Source organism: Podarcis liolepis (genome assembly GCF_965112155.1).
Source record: "Podarcis liolepis genome assembly, chromosome: 1".
Taxonomy (NCBI): Eukaryota; Metazoa; Chordata; class Lepidosauria; order Squamata; family Lacertidae; genus Podarcis; species Podarcis liolepis.
Window position 1 is genome coordinate 21956522 of NC_139554.1, and position 21488 is coordinate 21978009.

The window sequence follows — 21488 nt, forward strand, 5'->3', positions numbered from 1 at the left end:
TTATTACAATCCAGGGGTGTGTAAATTTTAGGAAATAAATAAATGTTTAGATTGCGATTATACCTCTCTTTGCCCAAGCCTAGGCGTTTGCTGGAGGCTTCCCATTCCAACTTGGTGGCTCTGACAATCTTCACCCAAAAGGCTTTCTGGGAGAAGATATATAATGAAATGAAAAGGGTATTTAAATATACCTTCTTGAAGAAACCAGAGGCCTTTCTCCTGGGCATGGTCGGCCAACTGGTGTCAAAGAAGGATAGAACTTTCTTTATGTACGCCACAACAGCAGCAAGAATACTCATCGCAGAGTATTGGAAGACACAAGATTTACCCACCCTGGAAGAATGGCAGATGAAGGTGATGGAATACATGGAATTGGCAGAAATGACTGGCAGAATCTGTGATCATGGAGAAGAGGCGGTGGAAGAAGAATGGAAAAAATTTAAAGACTACTTGCAGAAATACTGTAAAATTAATGAATGTTAAAGGGATGTAGGATTGAAAACAAGCGGTATTGGTAAAAAGATTAATAAGAATATGTAAATATGGATTGATAATGGTGGAAAATATATATTTATAATAGCTTAAGATGCTGAGCAAGGACAAATGATAGAGGGTAAGGACTTGCTGAATTAAATATCTGAACTGGAATACAAAAAGGGAGGTGTGAGGAGGTCAGGAAACTAGCAAATGAAGTATAAGATATGAAAATATTGATTTTTTTCTTCTTTTTTCTTTTTGTTAACTGCTTTCTATTTTGCATTTTTCATGTGTTTTGTTTTTGTATCTTTGTAGTTCTTTTCTTTTTTATTAGGGTTATTCTTTGTTCTTATTTTTTATGCTTAAACTTTGAAACTTTTTATTGTTTGCAAAATTTCAATAAATATTTTTTTTTTAAAAAGACAATCTTCACCCAAGCAGTCTTTCCATCCTACTGCAGCCCACTTTTAGCAGACATATCATTGAGTTTGACCCCCCCCCAAGAAGCAGCAAGGAGGAAGAGGAAGGAGAGGGAAGAAGCAGGGGTGACAGTATACTGAGGGAAGGGGAAAGGCACCATTGAGACAACAGATTTGTGAGAATGAGCCCTTGGCAGCTGTCCAACAATAGCCTGGCTAGACATTCTTGCTTGCCTGGGCCACCCCATTTTTAGGTGCGAGGTGTGTGTGTGTGTGTGTGTGTGTGTGTGTGTGTGTATGCACCATCCACATACCCACTGGAAATTTCTGTAAGTGTTACCAAACACAAGGCTGGATCTAGAACATGGGTAGACAAACGAAGGCCCGGGGGCCAGATCCAGCCCAATCACCTTCTAAATCCGGCCTGTGAATGGTCCGTGAATCATTGCATTTTTACATGAATAGAATGTGTCCTTTTATTTAAAAAGCATCTCTGGATTATTTGAGGGGCATAGGAATTCGTTCTTTTTTCTTCTTCAAAATATAGTCATCGTCCCCCAAGGTCTGAGGGACAGTGGACCGGCCCCGTGCTGAAAAGGTTTGAGGACCCCAGATCTAGACACATTTATTTAAAAAAATCAGGGAAATGCATTGTACAATGGTACCTTGGGTTACATACACTTCAGGTTACATACGCTTCAGGTTACAGACTCCACTAACCCAGAAATAGTACCTCGGGTTAAGATGCTTCAGGATGAGAACAGAATTTGCGCAGTGGTGGTGCGGCAGCAGCAGCGGGAGGCCCCATTAGCTAAAGTGGTGCTTCAGATTAAGAACAGTTTCAGGTTAAGAACGGACCTCCAGAACGAATTAAGTACGTAACCAGAGGTACCACTATAAAGCTCATAATGCAAAATCACATTGCCAAAGGATCAAACTCTACAGCGCCATCTGGTGTCACAGTGTTATAACACATTTATAACACTTCTTTGTTTTTTGTATTTTTACTAATGTAGCTGAGTCCCAAGTTTCTATCCTTTCATATCACTGAATGGTTAGTGACTGAAACGTCAGCTTATGTTCCGAAGCTTTTGCATGCTTTCCATTAAAACCTTCCTAAATTAATTAATGACTTCCTAAAATTATCCCTTATCCTCTTCAAGTACCTTACCAAGCCAGATAGCATCCTGCATTGTGTTTGTCTCTCGGATTTGGGCAACAAAGTTAAAAATGCTCCAGGGAACTAAAAAATACATATCTGTCCTGGGAGATTTAATTGCTCCATTGACAACCATATTTTAACCTTGAGGGGGGAGGAAGTACTTTCCATTTTACCCACTGCTGCTCCTTCCGATCAGAATCTCTTCCCTCAACATGAGGGCTTTTAACAAAAACCCATTCTTTTCTGCCACAGGACATTCTGCCACTGTCTTTCCCAATGAATCTAATCAACCTGCTGCAGGGAGCTAAATTGTTACAAATGTGAGGCTGATTGAAATTAGCGCATCTTAACTCTTGATCCCAGTGTGAGAAAATGTGGCTTTGCATACTTAAATACCAGGCAATCTCAATAAGTCAAAGGGAAGGGGGGGGGAATAGCCTGAAGATGAGAGAGGAGTTACGCTGATCGTGTTGGAGGGATTAATAAAATACTTAGTAAATCAAAGTAGTGGGGGAAACTTTGTGTGCGAGCAAGCGGGGAGCGATTCTATTTTTAGCAGCCGTGCTCCTTAGATATGAAATAGTTATAGAGATTGTGTTCATATCTCATTGCAGAGGATGTTCAGAAGCGAGATTCAAAAGGAGATTTCAAACTGTTGAAGATGTTTGGGAGTCTATATGAACTTCATAACCACAGCTAGTGGTATAGCAGAGCAATGATGCCATTTTCTACAACTATATTGGCCATCATCATCATCATCATCATTATTATTATTATTATTATTATTATTTGAATTTATATACCATCCTATACCCGCAGCTCACAGAACAAAAAATAAAATAAAACCACAAAATACATAATCAGAATAAAAACAACAACCCGATAACACCCCCCCCCAAAAAAAAAACATTTTAAAAGGGCATAGACTGTCAATAAAATCAGCCAAAGGCCTGGTTAAAAAGGAATGTCTTTGCCTCGTGCCTAAAGGCATATAATAAAACAAGACCTACCCACTTTGGAAGAATGGTAGATGAAGCTGATTGACTGTATGGGACTGGCAGAAATGACTGGCAGAATCCGCGACCAGGGAGAAGAGTCGGCAGAAGAAGACTGGAAAAAAATTAAGGTCTATCTACAAAAATATTGTAAAATTAAAGAATGTTGAATGATGCTGGATTGAAATTAAGTGGTTTCAAGCTGTAACTATGATAAAATGACTTTATTTTTGTAAGTAAAAATTTAAAGCTACAATAATTTAAGATGTTGAGATAAGGATTTGCTGTATAAATAATTTAAACTGGGTATACAAGAAGGGGAGGTATGAGGAGGTCGGGGAAATAAGTCACAAGAAAATAAGTTGTAAAATTTATGTGTTTTTAATATTTTTATGTTTGTTTTTTTCTTTTTGTTTGCAAAAAATTGGAAACTTTAATAGATATCTTTTAAAAAAAATATAAAGGCGTATAATGAAGGCGCCAGCAAACTTCCCCGGGGAGAGCATTCCACAGATGGGGAGCCACTGCAGAGAAGGCCCATTCTCATGTTGTTGTTGTTTATTAAATTTATTAACTGTTGCAGATTTGGGGATGGGAGTTCTGAGGGCAAGTCTGATCTGGTTCCTCATCCTTTTTTTAAGTAGGCTAGACAGTAACTGGTCCAAGGTCAGCAGTGATGATATGGGGTGAAGGTGGATGGTAGGAGAGGGGGGAGCTGCCAAAAATTGGATGTGGATCTTCCAATAAGTTGACTTAAGGAAGTTCATGGAGATAGAGTTCCTCTTCCCTCCTTCACCTTTGTGCAGCCCATCCCACATTATTTAGGAAGACTCCCATATCATCTACAGAGGCTTTTCAGGTTCCCCAGTACTACATACAAACACACACATTTCTCTCTTTTCTTAAATTGATGTCCCACAACTTCCTCCAGAGGAGCCCAGGGCAGAATGCGCATCAATAGTAGAAAAACAAGATAATGAAAATGTCTAAAAACAACCTTCTGGAAACAGTTGAAAGCAACCTTCTAAAAACAATTATAAACTCCTAAAAAAATATTTCTGAATACCATTTGCTGGTATTCAGAAAGAAGGGGAAGAATGTTCTTGTGTTCTGCTTCTGCTTATGGGTTTCCCCACAGACATTTGGTTGGCAACTGTGAGAACAGGATGCTGGGCAAAATTGGCCAATCAGTCGGATATTCTTATGTTCATATACAGGGTTCCTAGGGACAGAACTTTCAGCCAACAAATGGAAGGGATAGGACCAGAGAGGGAGGGATTTAGGCCAGATCCTAATCTCAGTCATGTAACCAGGCAACCTGTCATGGAATTTTATTTTAAAGGCTTGTTTTCCCTCTGCCAGATTTAGGGAGAGCAGCAGCAGCAGCCCCACTGCTGAAAAGGGTTTGGATCTGGTGCAACTTTAAGCCAGCTCAATTTACACCCGCTTGCAAGCAAGCAAGCAAGCAAGCAAGCAAGCAAGCAATAGACTATACAAAAGCCTTGAAAAAGGGTCATCTTGCATTCTCAGAGGACGCATTTGCAGCAATACTTTAATCGTCAACGTGTGTCCCAAAATCCAGGGTCCTTCTTCCAAGCATGTTGGAATCAGAGCAGTAATCCTTCTGACGTCCCAATAATAATCTAACTGACCTACAGCCAGAAAAGCTTTTAAAAAGAAAATAGTTGTAAGAAGGCTTGCACGCCTTCTCTCAGGCTACTTCTATGTATGCTGGAAGGTTATTCCATTCCCAGCACAAAGTATATGAGCTTGATATACTGTTCATATTTATATAAACTTGCAAATCAAATTTAAATCATGAATCCTAATCGATGAAAGAGACAACAAGAAAACATTCTTGGGTTAGGGGAAAATACCTCCGGGAAGGTGAACAGAGTTTCCGTCAGTAATTTGCCAGGCAGTGGTCATGCTTCAAAAACTTAAGTCTTCCTAATTTCATTTAGAATGGGGAGACAAGAAAAACAATATAGGATTTTGCTTCTGTTTTGACAGGCGCATCCATTTCAAACCTGCCGTTAAAGGCAGAAACTACTATACCCTCCTTCCAAAATATTTAATGGTGCAAAACAGAAAAGCATTGCAAGAGAGGGAACTGACTCAGCAGTTCTGTCCTATATTTTGTCTTCCGAGAAGCAGATGACTTGAAGCTTCCCTGCTGCCTAACGAAGTGTTGATTGTATTAAAAACCTAATGTTGTGTGTGTTGTTGTTGGGGTTTTTTGGTACTTCAGGCTTGATTACGCTCTGATTCTTACCTATAACAAGCAGTCCCGCAGTAGCTGAAATTGCCATTGTTCCTTAAAAAAGCCAAGGGAGTCCACTTCATGGTGGGCAGGAAAGGGGAGGCGGTAATGTTGCCTCTGTGCAATCAGAGCTGAAGTTATTTGCTGCTGCCTCTGAATATCAGAGGAGGAAAAGACTAGAGAAAGAGAAGTACAAAGGGGGTTTGAAGCTCTACAGGTCGCTTAGAGGGGCAGGGACTCTGAGCAGCTACAACATAACTACAGATAGCTTAATATATTTAGAGTTATTTATCTGCTATGGATGCGGGTGGCGCTGTGGGTTAAACCACAGAGCCTATGACTTGCCGATCAGAAGGTCGGCGGTTCGAATCCCCGTGATGGGGTGAGCTCTGTTGCTCAGTCCCTGCTCCTGCCAACCTAGCAGTTCGAAAGCACGTCAAAGTGCAAGTAGATAAATAGGTACTGCTCTGGCGGGAAGGTAAACGGCGTTTCCGTGCGCTGTTCTGGTTCGCCAGAAGTGGCTTAGTCATGCTGGCCACATGACCTGGAAGCTGTACGCCGGCTCCCTCAGCCAATAAAGCGAGATGAGCGCCGCAACCCCAGAGTCGGCCATGACTGGACCTAATGGTCAGGGGTCCCTTTATCTTTATCTTAGGAGCTGTGTCTCCACTTGCCAACCTCACGCACCACCCCACTCCTTATCAAATGCCATACCTAGACTTTGTGAAACCCCATAGACCCCATGGGTGGGGAAACTTGTTTGGCTCCAACCAAGCAGGCCAACTTTGACAGATGGGTGGGACAACGCACCTGTCAACCACAAGGTGACATTATGACAGTGCATGAACTACAAGTAGGTGGTCCTGGGAACCAAGCCTGATAAGGAATGGTTGGAGGAGCTGGGTATGTTTAGCCTGAGGAAGAGGAGACTAAGAGGAGATATGATAGCCATCTTCAAATATCTCAAGGGCTGTCACATGGAAGATGAAGCAAGCTGGTTTTCTCCTGCTCTGGGAGAGTAGGACTTCAATCAATGGCTTCAAGTTACAAGAAAGGAGATTCCAGCTAAACATCAGGAAGAGCTTTCCCACAGTAAGAGCTGTTGGGCAGTGGAACAGACTTCATTGGGAGGTGGTGGAAGGATCATTGGAGGTGTTTAAGCCGAGGTTGGATGCCCATCGGTCATGGATGCTTAAGTTGAGATTCCTGCATTGCAGGGGTTGGACCAGATGACGCTTAGGGTTCTGTCAAAATCATTTGTGGGGTTAACATGCAGGGTTCCTGTTTGCTTCCCACAGTAGTGGTGGCAATAGAGGCATCCCCCTGCTTTCAACCTCTTTCAACCTGCATGCAAGGGGCATGCAGAAAAGGACTTTGCAATACAGTGGTACCTCGGGTTACAGACGCTTCAGGTTACAGACGCTTCAGTATACAGACTCCGCTAACCCGGAAATAGTACCTTGGGTTAAGAACTTTGTTTCAGGATGAGAACAGAAATCATGTGGCGGTGGCACGGCGGCAGCGGGAGGCCCCATTAGCTAAAGTGGTACCTCAAGTTAAAAACAGTTTCAGGTTAAGAGCAGATCTCCAGAACGAATTAAATTCTTAACCCAAGGTACCATTGTACTCACAAGCACTACTTGTTTAAACTTTCAATGTTGAGATGAAAAGGAGAAGGACGGACACTCACAATGGGCTCCTTGGCACCTCCAAGGTTGGAGAAGAAGAATGGGGAGGCTTTGAAAGCTTTTTGTGATTCCCTCCACAGCCTGACATCTGGGGTGCAAAGAAGAAAGGCGGAGGATGACAAAGGGCTTTCAAAGTCTCTCTGCGCAGCTAAGTTCCCTCACGCATGTCAGAGGTGGAAAGGAGCTCTGCAGAATGGTTTCGAAGAGCAGTCGGGGAGGAAGAAACGGAAAGTGTTCATCCCTCTTTGAGCAAGGGGCACTCCTAAGACCTTCCCTTTCCCACTGGTTTTCACCAGCCAAATGGGGTGAAAAATCAGCCCAACAGGAGGAGGAACACAGGATCGCGGGCAGAAGAAGATCTTCTGCTGAAAATCACGGTCTTAATTAACCACAGTAGCAGAAGCACCAGGATCCCAAGCTTGTCAGGGAGGAGCAAAGTGGTAAGCAGCACTAAGTATTAGTGCTGTCAAGCCCAGGCCCTGGATACTTGGAGCTGGGGCCCCAGGGCTGACAGATAGAGAAGCTAGTTCAGCTGCAGGGCTGCTGCATTCTGCTCTGGCTGTCCCTCTGTGGCTCACCTGGGCTGCCTATTCACCACCTTTTGTTGTGCTGCAGTTTGCAGCTCCACCTATCTGTAGACAAGCAAACTGCAGTGTAACGACACCCTTATATTTTTATTATATGCGCAATATATTTTGGGAAGTTAAGGACAAGAAGGGCCTGCTGGATTAGGTCAGTGGCCCATTTAGTCCAGCATCCTGTTCCCACAGTGGCCAACCAGATGCCTATGAGAAGAAAGACCTGAGTGCAAGAACTTCTCCTCGCCTACAGCTTCCAGCAACTGGAATTCAGAAGCATACTGTCTCCAACCGTTGCGTGAGAGCATAGCCATTGTGGCTAGTAGCCATTGATAGCCTTATCATTCATGAATTTGTCCAATTCTCTTTTAAAGCCACCCAATATGACATTTTCATTGATGCCCACCCCCTGTCTATGTTTGGAATGTTCTTTCCTAGGAAAATCCTTACCCACAGTTGTTGCCTTTTTGGCAACAGGTTCATACGCTTCTGCTCTCCTTGGTTTTTTTAAAGAGCTGTTTTGAAAGTCTCTGTAGTATGGCTAGTGGTTTTAATATATGCCTCTGATGGCTCACTTTCGTCACAGTTGTATTTTACTGTGCTGGTTTGGCATTTGGGATTTTTACGGCCGGCTGTCTCTCAAGTTTATTGTGCTTTTATTGTGGCATAGTTTTCTTGTTTAGGGGTTTGTTTTCTTTTTATTTGCACAACACCGAGATAATTTGTATTGTCAGGCATCTCATAAATCTCATGAAATAACAAATAAATAATAAATAACTGGGACAGAGGGATCCTGGTTACAAGTCTGCTCTCCCACATGCCAGTGTCTCTGCGCTTGATCAGATCCAAATAAAAGCCAACAGAATGAGCAGAGTCATTGCCAGTTGGGGCTATTTGGATGAGCTGGATGAAGAACAGGGAAATGCAACCTTAGCTAAGTATATCTCCGTTAATGCAATTAATTTGCAGATGGGTATTATTAGGCAAACCCAATTTTGTTTCAGTGAACAAGGTATTAAGATCCCACTCATAAAGCCAATAAGCATCATCCCCGAGAAGATTGGGAGAAAATGAATTAGCATATGTACGCTTCCAGGATACTTAATGGTAACATCCTGATCCAGAAAATGCTTCATTTTATAAGTGAAAGTTGGAAAGGCTTGCACACCGTCCAGCAAATATACTGCTCTCTCTCTCCGTTTTAATCTCATTAAGCCGAACGAAGGGACATTATCTTAACGTCTCTGAGTGTCATTAGAAAATTCAGTTGGCCCAGCAAGGAGATTGCCTCCTCTCTGGGGTTGGCAAGAAAGGCTTTAGAAAGGTATCTCAAGTGCTTGGATTAAGTGATTTGCAGCCCAAGGCCTGCTGTGCCAGCACAGCAGAGCTTAGAGCAGCGCACTCCAAAAACACAACACCACAAATGGGGCCACCACTGTTTTGCTGGACAGAGCTCAGGTGGAGTTTTTCCTGTTGCTCCAGCTCCCCATTGGGGAAAGCTACACATCTTTGATTTCTGTCTCATGAAGCTGCTGAAGGCACAGTAACATAAATATATGCAGGGAAGTTGTGCTTATGCAAACATTTATATAAAGGTAAAGGTAAAGGACCCCTGACAGTTAAGTCCAGTCACAAAAGACTCTGGGGTTGCAGCACTCATCTCACTTTACTGGCCGAGGGAGCCAACGTTTGTCCGCAGACAGTTTTTCTGGGTAATGTAGCCAGCATGACTAAGCCGCTTCTGGCGAAACCAGAGCAGTGCATGGAAATGGCGTTTACCTTCCCGCCGGAGCGGTACCTATTTATCTACTTGTACTTTGACGTGCTTTCAAACTGCTAGGTTGGCAGGAGCAGGGACAGAGCAAGGGCAGCTCACCCCGTCGCGGGGATTCGAACCGCCGACCTTCTGATCGGCAAGTCCTAGGCACTGTGGTTTAACCCACAGCACCACCCACGTCCCCATTAAACATTTATATACCCTCCAACGTTTCTCCGGTGAAAATAGGGATGTCCCATTCCATAACGATAATTCAACTATACCCCACACATCTTACTGTTGGGTGATAACGCCAAGGCCAGTGCCTCCCCCCCAACGCAGCATCGCCTAGGATTCATCCCTCCAGTCTCCCGTCACACTGATGTGACCCATATCCAAGGATACGAGCACAAGACTAGCAGAGTCCAAACAGAAGCCCAGCCTTGAGGAGTAACGTCTAAGCCTAATTTATTGCAAATTAAATCAAACGTAACAGAACAAAGAAAACATGGTTTCTCCCTCTGTCTTTCTTCCTCAGAAAGAGAACTGCAAAAGCAATAGCTATACAGAGCGGAAACAGCATATCTATCCACTCACAAGACTCCAATAATCATTGCTGGAATGTAAACAGACATGTGACATGTAACAATCCCACACATCTGCAGCACAGGAGGAATGGAATTCTCAACACTTACTGGGTTGCCCCAGCCACTCTGGGCAGCTTCCAAAATATGTAAGAATACAATAAAATATTAAACATTTTTTTTTAAAAAAACCCTTCCCTATACAGGATTGCCTTCAGACGGCTCAGGGGTGGGATAACCCCATTTGTTGTTGTTTAGTCGTTTAGTCGTGTCCGACTCTTCGTGACCCCATGGACCAGAGCACACGAGGCACTCCTGTCTTTCACTGCCTTCTGCAGTTTGGTCAAACTCATGTTGGTAGCTTTGAGAACACTGTCCAACCATCTCGTCCTCTGTCGTCCCCTTCTCCTTGTGCCCTCCATCTTTCCCAACATCAGCGTCTTTTCCAGGGAGTCTTCTCTTCTCATGAGGTGGCCAAAGTACTGGAGCCTCAGCTTCAGGATCTATCCTTCCAGTGAGCACTCAGGGCTGATTTCCTTAAGCATGGATAGGTTTGATCTTTTTGCAGTCCATGGGACTCTCAAGAGTCTCCTCCAGCACCAGAATTCAAAAGGGATAACCCCATACCTCCCAACATTTCTCCAATGAAAATGGGGACATCCTAAGGAAAAGTGGGACATTCCAAGATCAAATCAGAAACTGGGATGGCTTCTAATCAGGGACAAAATAGAAACACTTGGAGGGCCAGTATTTAGGGTGCAAATGTTTAGGGCATACTTCCCCACCCTAGTGCTTTTCATATGTTTTGAGCTATCACTCCTGCCCAGGACAGAGTTAGAGTTCTTTCTTTACATGGTGTAATATTTTGCAAGGCCTGGGGGGAATGCACAACTTTGGAATGACGTGATAGACAATGATAGTAAGTAGTCAAGCCTGTGAACCCTGATTGGCTGAGATTCCCAGTACTTGCTGAGCATTGAAACCGGGGGGGGGGGAGAGAGAGAGAGAGAGAGAGAGAGAGAGAGAGAGAGAGAGCGCCTCTCAAGAAGCAGACGGTCTCTGTGTGTTGTTGTACAGCCACAAAGAGGTAGCATTAATAGGGCTTTCATACACCCCAGGAATCACTTCTCTCAAGTTCCAAAAATTAACCTGCAGAACATTCAGCTAAGCCACCCTTTGGCATCTGTTACTTGGAGAGAGAACATTTTATGTTCTCCTGGGCATTTTAAAGTTCTTGCTTAGATAGTTGTTTATATTTTTTATTGTTTTAATGCTGTGTGAGTTGTAAGTCACCTTGGGTTCCTTTCAGGTGGAAAGGCAATTCATTTTTATAAGAGAAAATGAACAAACAAATCAACAAATAAATAGGGACTCGAGCACCAAGATCCCTAGGCGTACCCTTACACCGGCAATGTTGGGCAACACAGCAGTCTGAAATTGTATTTAACCAGCTCCCCATCAAAGCTGGCAAACCAACCATGACCGCCAGTTTGATAGACGTAATGGAAGGCTAGGTCAACTCTTTCCATGTATAATGCAGTAGCTGGGCAAACAAAACGCTTATGGCTTTTTAATATTTTACTAACTTTCAAAGAGGTAAAACAGTGCTTCTTGATTTAAAAAAAATATCATAGGTGATCTTGTGGTTTTGGCAGGTTTGTGCCAAAGAGATTCTGCATGTAGTATTGGCGGCTTTGATCTACGTCCAGCAAATCTCTTGCACATGTCATTAGACAGGATTAGCTGGTTGGCTGCATGTAGTGACTTTATGTTATTTCCCACAGTCAGATGACTCAAAGGGTTGCCTCCACTCTGATATCGCTAAGGTTTCCATCAGCAGAATGGGGAGGGAAATAATATTTGGCGATTCTTACTCTCCCCTGCAGCTCTCGCACCCCAAAGCTGCTCCTGGGGGTTAGTGGGGGGTAGAACAGATTTAGGGGGACATGGGAGGCTGCAGGAGGGAGGGGAATTTGCTGCAAACAGCTATCCCCATTCTGCCTACTGTCAGTCGAGTGACAATTCACAGTCTACACAGATGAATATTAATCTCATTAAGACATATCAAATGAGAGCCCTTCTGTACGTTTGGATGAACAAAGTAAGTTTCTGCGACAGGGAAACTTTCCAAGGCAGATCACTTCCAATTTTTGCTAAATGGTTGGTCTTGGCTTCGACTTAAATGCTTTAGCTGAGATTCCTGCATTGCAGGGGGTTAGACTAGATGACCCTTGGGTCCCTTCCAACTCCAAGATTCTATTATTTTTAATGAGGTTTCCCTAAGGCCAACTTTTATTGCCACAGGCACTACCTGAGCTAGAAAGGACTTCAGGACTTGCAGTCCAGAATTTCCTCCAATATCCCTGCAATCAACTCTTTTTTCAAAGACAAATGTTCCAGGTCTTTGTATGCAGCACATGCTCATAACCCTCCAGTCACTGTAAAGAAAGCCTTGATAGGTTTAGGATAAAGAAGGCACTCAGATCTGGCAACTGCTCTGGTTGCTGGTTGGTGGCTTCATGCTGATTTACAAAATACTGTACTTAGCAATGGAGGAACTTGACACATTGTGTATTGTTGGGTACCGATAAAGATGTCTCTAGTATTTATCCAATTAAATAACACCCTTCAGATTATGTCCCCAACCAAGCCATGCACACAACGATTTTTTATTCTTCTTTCATGATTTCATGCTGATCCAACAGTAATCACAGTAATACCCCTGTAATACCCCAGTAATACCCCAACAGTAATACCCCAACAGTAATACCCCAACAGTAATACCCCTGTGGTAAGGGGCTTAAATGTATATCAAAAGGTTGAAAGTACACATTGAGCCCTGTTGATTTCCTTCCCGGATGCCTTGTAGAAGAGCATTCTTGGATTAGGGCCAATGTGTATAAGTTTGGAGAAGATGGAGGCATTTTAGTGGACAGTGTCTGAGGATGGCTCTTCCAAGTGTGAGCACAGCAAATAATTGTCATATAACTGGCAAATGGTCTCAAAACATGGAGAGCCCTCTGCTGCTCTTTGGGCACCCAAGCCATGTAATAGGAAATGTTAAGGAATGGGATATCTGGGTGTGAGCGCTGTACCCCTATCAGTACTTCCTCTCCAGATGACTGTCTGTCTGTCTGTCTGTCTGTCTGTCTGTCTGTCTGTCACATTATCTTGCCCTAGACAACCCAAAGTGGCTTACAACCAAACAGCCAATTACTCAGGATCCTTCCCCCCATAATATTTTATTAAAGCTTTTTCATAATACAGTAAAAGAAACCAATCTTGATAGAAACAAAGAAAGAGAGGAGAAAATGCAGAGTCCTCTCTTGAAGGTAGATCTTCACCTTTGTCTCACACAGAAGTGGGCAGACTCTCCCAGCTCTCACCTGGGAGCTTCCCTTTCTTCCCCCAGCCTCCCACCCTGGGAGATCTTCCCTTCCCAGGGTCCACCAGCCAGGCATCGCCAGTGTGGTGTAGTGGTTAAGAGCGGTAGTCTTGTAATCTGGTGAACCGGGTTCGCGTCTCCGCTCCTCCACATGCAGCTGCTGGGTGACCTTGGGCTAGTCACTCTTCTCTGAGTCTCTCAGCCTCACTCACCTCACAGAGTGTTTATTGTGGGGAAGGAAGGGAAAGGAGATTGTGAGCCGCTTTGAGACTCCTTAGGGTAGTGTTAAAGAGGGATATCAAATCCAAAACTCCTCTTCATGTGCATAGAATGCCCCCCCCCGGCATTGACCCAGAGTAGAGGACACAGAAAAATTACTTGAGATCCTGAGCTTGGGCAACTTATATAAGCCCGGAGAGGAAGGAATGCAAAGGCTTATAATGCTCTGATGAGTTGCTTGTATCCCTGGGGTGGTATGATGGAAAGGTAGAAACAGGTCCTATGGGGACCACTCCCCCTGCAGGCTCTGGGTGCCCACGCTAGGAAAGAGCACCCACACACCTAATTACTCCACCCTGAAACCCTGGGAAACTCTTGCTAGTCAGTGCCAGCAACAGTGAGCTAGATGGACCGATGAACTGACTTAGTATAAGACAGAGTCCTATGCTTCGAATGTTTCTAAATGTGTAGTTTCATGTTTTTCTGGCTGAGCAACTGGCACATGCCCCAACTGCATTTAATCTGCTGTGTAATCTCCTGCAAGCGAGCAAGGGCACAAAACCCACACAACCTTCACAATGGAGAGTAGTTTCTGCCACTGCTGTGCAGCAGGTACGTACAGAGATAAATGACGACAAATCCAGTGTAACACGCTAGTGAGTTTATTTGAAGGAAAATAATAACAAATATTATTAAGAGTAGTATTAAAGAGTTGTTCACTTTATAGCATTTTAATATAAAGCTTAAAATTGTGTTCTTTTGTTCAGCAGATTACAGCAATAAATACAGTATATCTCGGCTATGTATACACAGAAAAGGTTAATTTTTAATTACAAGGTCTTCTTCTGTTGTTAGGCTCTGATTCAAAGCCCAGTGCAAAGCAACAATGGGCTTTTCTATACATCTCAGCAGATCAGTCTGTCTCAAGGCTATTAAAATTCGCTTATTAAAAATATTTAACATCGCTTTCTATGCAGTGACTATAATTTCTATGTACTATATGCAAATCTACAATCCCAAACCTTTTTCCCAGGGGAAGCTAGGAAGTTTGCGTTCTCCCTAGTGACCGCGGGATTGGGACTAGTTTTAAATCTTACAGTATACAAGTATTTTAAGAAGGAATAAGATACAGGATTACTATACAGGTAGTATACAGAGGGATGCTTAGTAGCTTGAGGACTGCAGGGAAGTACCAATGGTGAAACAATGTTAAAGCATTTAAATTTACTTAAAATGAAAAGGACAACTGTTTAGCCACCTAATTTCTAAGTGCACTTTTGTAAGAATGCTCTCTGCAAGCAGGACTGGTTTCAGGTTTCTCCAATCCTCCAAAGCAAAATGCCAGAACTGACTCTAGAACCCTTAATGTTTTCAACTGCCTTCTCACCTACCCTCCCTTGGCAAGCGGTTAATGTGGCAGTTTTCTCTCTCCTGGGATGCCAAAGGGGCAACCTGAAGCTTCTAGAGAAGGGTGGCTAAGGGGTCATTTGATGATGCAGCCTTCCCCACCCTCACCAGCGGAGAGGGAGGTCTGTGGCCACGGGAGGAAGTCTGCTTCCAGAGGCCTCCTCGTTGCAAACATCCACCTCCATTGCTCCTTTGGTGCTGGAAAAGCCCAGGAAGGCTGTGTTGCAGGGGCAGGTTGGGGGAGGCCTTGGATCTGCATGGTTCCAAGTCCTCCCATTTCCCCGATGAAGGGGGAGACCTACACGGAGCCTAGAGCAGATGTCCCACAGGAGGAGGAGGAATGAAGCTCCTCCACCCATCCACCCCTTGCCTTGCTTGGTGCAATCCCGGCAACTCGATTTTCTCAACAACCCATTCTCCACCTTCTCTGTATAGTGGCAGCTCTCGACACACTTCCCTGGGACTAAGTCCCATGGAATTCAACAGGCCTAACGTCTGAGCAGACATGCATAGGGTTACTCTATAAGGGGCACTTCTGGACCTGCAGATCATGGGCCAAGGCCCTGCCTCTCTGGCAACCAGTCATGCTTTGAAGTGGCCGCTGCCATTTGGAAAAGAGAAAAGAAAGAACGCCTACAAAAATCCTCATTATATAGGGTCACTGTCTTAAAGTGACAAGGTTTATTGCATTACTGAGTTTTTGAGTTTGAAGACGACGACAGCAGCAAGAAAGCACTGAGGAGGTTTCTAAAAAAAACCCCTGCTTGTTTTAAAGTAGCAGCACAGAGCACTCCTTGGTATCGGTGAGCACAAACAACGGTGGGATTGAAAGATATTAAAAGTAAGAAGCAGGGGGAAGAGTAATTTCTTAGGGTTGGGTGGGGGTAGGGAAGGAGGAAAGGTTTTGAAGCACACACAGTTTAACATCTTGCTACAGCAGGCCTCAGAAGAACATAAGAAGAGCCTGCAGGATCAGGCCGATGGCTCATCTGTTGCAACATCCTGTTCTCACAGCAGCAAACCGGATGTTTATGGGAAGCTGGGAAGCAGGGACCCAAGTGCCACAGCACTCTCACCCGCTGTGGCTCCCAGCAACTGACATTCAGAGGCAAACTGCCTCCCTCATTTGGTGTACCCTCAATGTGAAGAGGACACTGGACTGTTACCCACACGAGCAAATACATATTTGTGGTTAGGAGTGGATGCGGCCAGACCGCTAACTCCCGCTATTTGTATACACCTACCAGACGAAGGGGAAAAAAGTGTAGCTACAGTACTGTTTTTAAGGATGGCCTTTAGTCTTATAGCTTTTAGCCCTATTATTGCTAGTCTAAGCAGAAGGTTCTGGAAGGTTCTGCCCGGTTCATAATGGATAAAACTGAGAGGCTGCTTCAGACGACTGGATCTCCACTTGGGCCATCTTAAACTGGGTGCACTGCAGCCACTTGCGGAGGACGGTGAAGTTGGTGTTCATCTGGCCCGATCCCTGCAGCATCCTAAGGCTATGGTGGTTCACGTTGCTCTGGATCGCTTGCAGGCGGAGCTGCAGCCCAGCAGATAAATGCTGTTAAAATATACAAAAGGTGGGGTTGTTGTTTTTTTAATTTGTTTGATTAAATGAACATATCAGAGAGCTCTGTAAATTAATAGTCTTTTATGTATCAACCTTTTATGCTCTTCCACGCCCACCCAATGCTCCTATCCCTTCTTTTAGCTTCTTTTAAATTCTTATAGACTTTCATATTCACCTTCTGTTTTAATACCTTTTAGCTTTCCAAAACGCTTTTCAGGTTTTAAATGCCTATATCCCACCCTTTTATGCTGGTCTATGACCGTAATAAAGATTTGAATTGAATTGAATTGCTTGTTTTGATATATCAGTCATTTTCTTTATTTTAAAAGGATTTCAACCATGGGCTATAAAAATCAACTTTCAAACAATTGTTTAAGACAATGTCATTCTGAAATAAAACAATCAATATTCACACCCAGCATAAGACGGGGGGGGGGGGGAATCCCACATTTTCCTCTACTCTCCTTATTAACGTGAGCTGCTTTGAAACCTGCCAAACTGCAAAGAGGTGCAGGGGCCTTTGTGTTAATCACTTTAGAAGTTTAATTTGGAGTGGGAAGAACTGAAACAAATTACCATCCAGGGTAAAATCATTCCCCTCTCCTTCCCTTCCTGGCATCTTCCTTAAACTTAGAGATGCAAGTTGCACCCTAGCAAAGCTACTTCCTCCCCCCCCCCCCAGCACTGGAATTGGACAGCACTGGCGAAATCGTTCCCTCTGGTTGCATGCTAGACCTGTCAGTCACAGTCTGCTCATGTTTTCCCTGTCTTCCCCGTATCCTCTCACCCTGGCATTGTTGGTAAATGCAGGAGACAGGACTTTCATGCAAACACTAATGTCTGTAGCATTTCTTATGTCTGGATTGCAGAGGTGCCACAAAGTCCTTTCTTCGCCTCATGCCTCCTCGTAGAGATCCCGCTTCACCTCTGATGAGCCCCGTATAATTCTGAAGCATCCTGCTACACTCCTACATTCCTCTGAATCCAATGCGCTCCCCTATTTATTACAGGCCTGCAAAAATAACAACTTATCTAGCTGCCACAACCCAAGACAATGAGGCTGTGATAAGTGTGGCTCTTCTAAAGGAGGGGGTCCTCTCCATTTCAGGTGATTCATCCAGGTCTACATGAGTTTTCAGTAGCCACATGTCAACAACAGAACCAGTGCTTTCACTTCTCTCTTCCTGCTCTGCTGCACAAACCGCATAGCTCCTCAAGGGGCTGCCTTTGTATTGCCTTGTGCACCTAATTGAGGCTTCACAGAGAATCGCCTGAGTCAGCTTGATTATCTGTGCTGCTCTCTAAAGTTCCCTTGCTTGGCCTTCTGGTTTCCTTCCCTTGCAAGGCCCTGAGAGGCTGAGCCATGTGGAAGTTCAGTGATTCCTTCTCGGATTCCGAAGGAGCTACTTCTGTTTTATCTCCTGGAAGTAGCATCCTGGAAAGGGTTTTGTTTGGGGGAGCTTTTGCAAGCTGTTTTAGCCCCAGACTCCCTTGTCCTGGGTTGCATGGGGCAAAGGTAAAAAGTAAAGGTAAGTCCAGCCAAAGGTGACTATGGGGTGTGGCGCTCATCTCACTTTCAGGCCGAGGGAGCCGGCGTTTGTCCACAGACAGCATTCCAGGTCATGTGGCCAGCATGACTAAACCACTTCTGGTGCAATGGAACACAGTGATGGAAACCAGAGTGCATGGAAACACCATTTACTTTTCCGCTGCAGTAGTACCTATTTATCTACTTGCACTGGCATGTTTTCGAACTGCTAGGTTGGCAGGAGCTGGGACAGAGCAACGGGAGCTCACCTCATCGCACGGATTTGAACCGCCGACTTTCTGATCGTAAAGCCTAAGAGGCTCAGTGGTTTAGACCACAGCGCCACTCGTGTCCCTAATGGGCAAAGGTACAACGACATGGCTGAGAATGAACTTATTAGAATCTCAGTTCATGTAGAAACATCTGAAACCCCAGAGGGAGGCATCTCTGCTTCTCCAGCACCTCCCACTAGGGCCAGAGACACGAGCAGTCTTGTCCTGCATGGGACTCACATCTAGCTGCTTCAATAGTCAGCCCTAGGCTAGAAGATGAAGCTGTAGTGGCTACTGCACCATTGCCTAATTTATTGTATTTTAATGTATCGTAAACTACCTTGAGAACTTTGGTTAGTAGGTGAGGTGTAAATATTCCTGAATAAAGAAATAAAAACTAATAATTTACCCCCTTCTTTGTGCTCCCCCTCTGAGGGAGATGCTGAGGGTGGCATTATGACAGTGGGCCTTTTTAGTGGTGGCTCCCCAAATAGTGGAATGCTCTTCCTAGGAAGGAATGCTTGACGTGATCATTGCCAGCTTTTAGCCATTCATGCCCACATAGGTATTTGGCATTGAGTATGGGTCATAGAGTATGACGATACCCAAGCCTGTCTTGGTGTCCATCTTTTAATAGAGTGGGATAGGATTTGTCCTTTCAGTGTAATTGCACGACACTTTTAGTCTATGAATTACCCTTCTATCTTTTTGACGTATTTTGCATTTTGTATCATGTATGCATTTGTAATTGCAAGTTGCTTTGATATGTTTTTGTAGTAAGCAATGGATAACTGCAATAAACAAATAATCCAGAATTCTTATGATGAATTTGGGCACAAAATTCAATGTTTTCTTACATAAAAATACATGGGGAAAAGGTTGAAGTTGGGCAGCTGGAAGTGGGGAGCCTACCTTTAGATTGGACTGAATCATTGGCAGCCACATCGGGATCAGCTGATGGAAGACAGAAATTGCATTATTTTCCTCGGCGTAGTGAGAATTAATTCATTACAGTCACCCTGTTGTTATAGTTACACACAGTCAGAAGAGGATGTGACTAATTTTCTTAGTCTGAAGAACAAACCATAAACCTTGGTGATAACATTCATTCACAGGTAGTGCAACAAACATTTGCAGGGAACATCGGCTAAGCCGTGCTCTGTGCCATGTCTTTTATTTAAAAAAGTAAAATCTTTTAATAAACTGATGTTTAAATATTCCAGAAAAACAAGAGCATTTTTCTTTTTTAAAAAAGAGATATTTATAAATGACTTGAAACTTTATTTAAAAACACATGTTTGCTGAGATTTTTGTAGTCAATTTTCCCCTCATTTCTGCTTTGTAAAGCTACTGCAGCTAGTTCCAGTGAAATTGCCATGGTGTGGAATCTGCTTCAAATTGCTCCCCATGGTGCCTGCGACTGCCTATGTACTGCAGGGTGCCATCGGGGTTATGCAATTGTCTTCAGGGCTCCAGAACTGACAGGCAGGGGAGGGAATTGCGGAGTGGTTTAAAGAGCTACTCAGTCTATGTGACGTGCCACTGGCCGTGCAACCAACTCCACTGAGCAGTGGCAGCTGTCACATGCTCAATTTAAATTGACCTGTACATGGTGGCTCCCCCCCTTTTTTTTAGGAAAGTGGGGAAGGGTTGCAGTAGCCCCGTGCCAGAACATCTGCTCTACATGCAAAATGGTGGTGTAGAGGTTAGAATATTGGACCAGGACCTGGGAGACCAGGGGTAGGTAAAGCAGGAAAACCGATTGTGAATATATTCATTTGAGGATGCTGGGTGCTAAAAGTGAAGGGTTGCATGGAGAGAGGGTCCCTGGGGCTGGCTGGGAATGTGCTGGGGAGGGTGGCAGGTGGCCAGGGAACTGGAAAGCAGGGAGGGAGGAGGAAGCGGGGGTCTTGGTGCGGGGTGAGAACGATGCACATGGAGTTGCCAGCAGCTGGGGGAAATGACTTCTGCTAAGGGATAGGAAGGCTTTGGTCTTCGGGAATGTGAGAGGACCGGGGAATCTGCAGCAGCCTCTCCAGGTAAGAAGGCTGAGAGGAGCGTCTGCACCTTTAGCAGGAGGTGTGTGCATGGAAAGGGGAATTTCAACAGGTGTGGTGGAAGTTGGCAAATTTTTCCTCTTTTTTGCTCTTCAAAATATGGCAACCCTAACCTAATACCGCTCTCAACTTTCATGCAGCCCTTGGTCCTATACACACACACACACCTTCTGTGGTTGATCACTTCAGATCTCTGGCAAGAGTGATCTGTCCCTCCCCACCTGCCCACTGGGTGGGGAAGAAGAGGGAGAGAGCAAGAGTGTGAGGGGGGTGGAAAGGGGATAGTCACCTCTTTGGGCTTTGGGAACACTACTGGCTTCATTCCACCCACAGTCAGCATGTGTCCTGCAAAAGTTTGCCCTCGGTGGTCGTGCCCACCATTGGCCTACTTTTCTGTACATGCTCCTGTGACACACAGGAGGCGTCACCTGTAACCTGCAATACCTTGAGGATGGTGTTCAACCAAACCTCCACATTTTTCTCAGCACATAGACATGCCTGTATCACATCTGCTAACTGTGCCTGCTTCTGGCATTTGCTAAGCTCAGATTTCTGTGGAAGAAACAAAGAGGGCTGCAACGGTTGATTTGTTTGGGGTTGTGGTTTTTATTTTATTTTAAAGTGTGTGCCAGGTTCGCTTCAAGTCCGAAGGCCCTTTTGACATGTTATCCGCGCTCTCCCATATTATTTAAGGAGTTGGACATATTGTTCTAAAGCGCTCCTCCAAATGGCATCAAGATTTGCAATTTTCCAATTAAGCTCCCTAGAGCTCCGTGTACAACCTAATCAGTATTGACAGCATGAGATAAACCACCCTCCAGAGGATGCGCTTTCATTGACCAAACCAGATGGCGTAATACTTGGCTGTGTTCTGTTAGTGGGTCGTTGTCCCTAATTACCAACAGCATTGGTTAGGGAATCCCAGTGAAGAGCAGAACACAACTACATTACAGCATGGAGGTGAGATCTTGAAATGTTAGGAAGATGGCTTTGTCCTTGCAGTGACTGTCAATTACACACAGAAGCAGAGCTGGACAAGCCTGGATCTCTAACAAGCAGGCAGCAAGCCAAACAGCTAGGATGCTGTATGCCCCATGGGGAGAAAGAGGTGTGTTTAACCCTATA

At 44.3% G+C, this 21488-nt stretch overlaps 2 protein-coding genes across 10 annotated transcripts in view; both read right to left on the reverse strand.

The window, feature by feature from the left end:
• Nucleotides 1–21488, reverse strand: part of LOC310706715 (endogenous retrovirus group 3 member 1 Env polyprotein-like) — an 874531-nt gene that overhangs the window by 220259 nt on the left and 632784 nt on the right. The gene's annotated exons all lie outside the window — the stretch shown is intronic.
• Nucleotides 14173–21488, reverse strand: part of UNC79 (unc-79 homolog, NALCN channel complex subunit) — a 131344-nt gene continuing 124028 nt past the window's right edge. For all 9 annotated transcript variants that reach the window (XM_083500580.1, XM_083500574.1, XM_083500577.1 and 6 more), the window contains 2 exons: nucleotides 19219–19260; nucleotides 14173–16497 (listed from right to left, as the gene is read on the reverse strand). In XM_083500580.1, coding sequence (XP_083356706.1) covers nucleotides 16297–16497; nucleotides 19219–19260 — 243 coding nt within the window. In that variant the 3' untranslated portion in view covers nucleotides 14173–16296. The remainder of the gene's footprint in view (nucleotides 16498–19218; nucleotides 19261–21488) is intronic.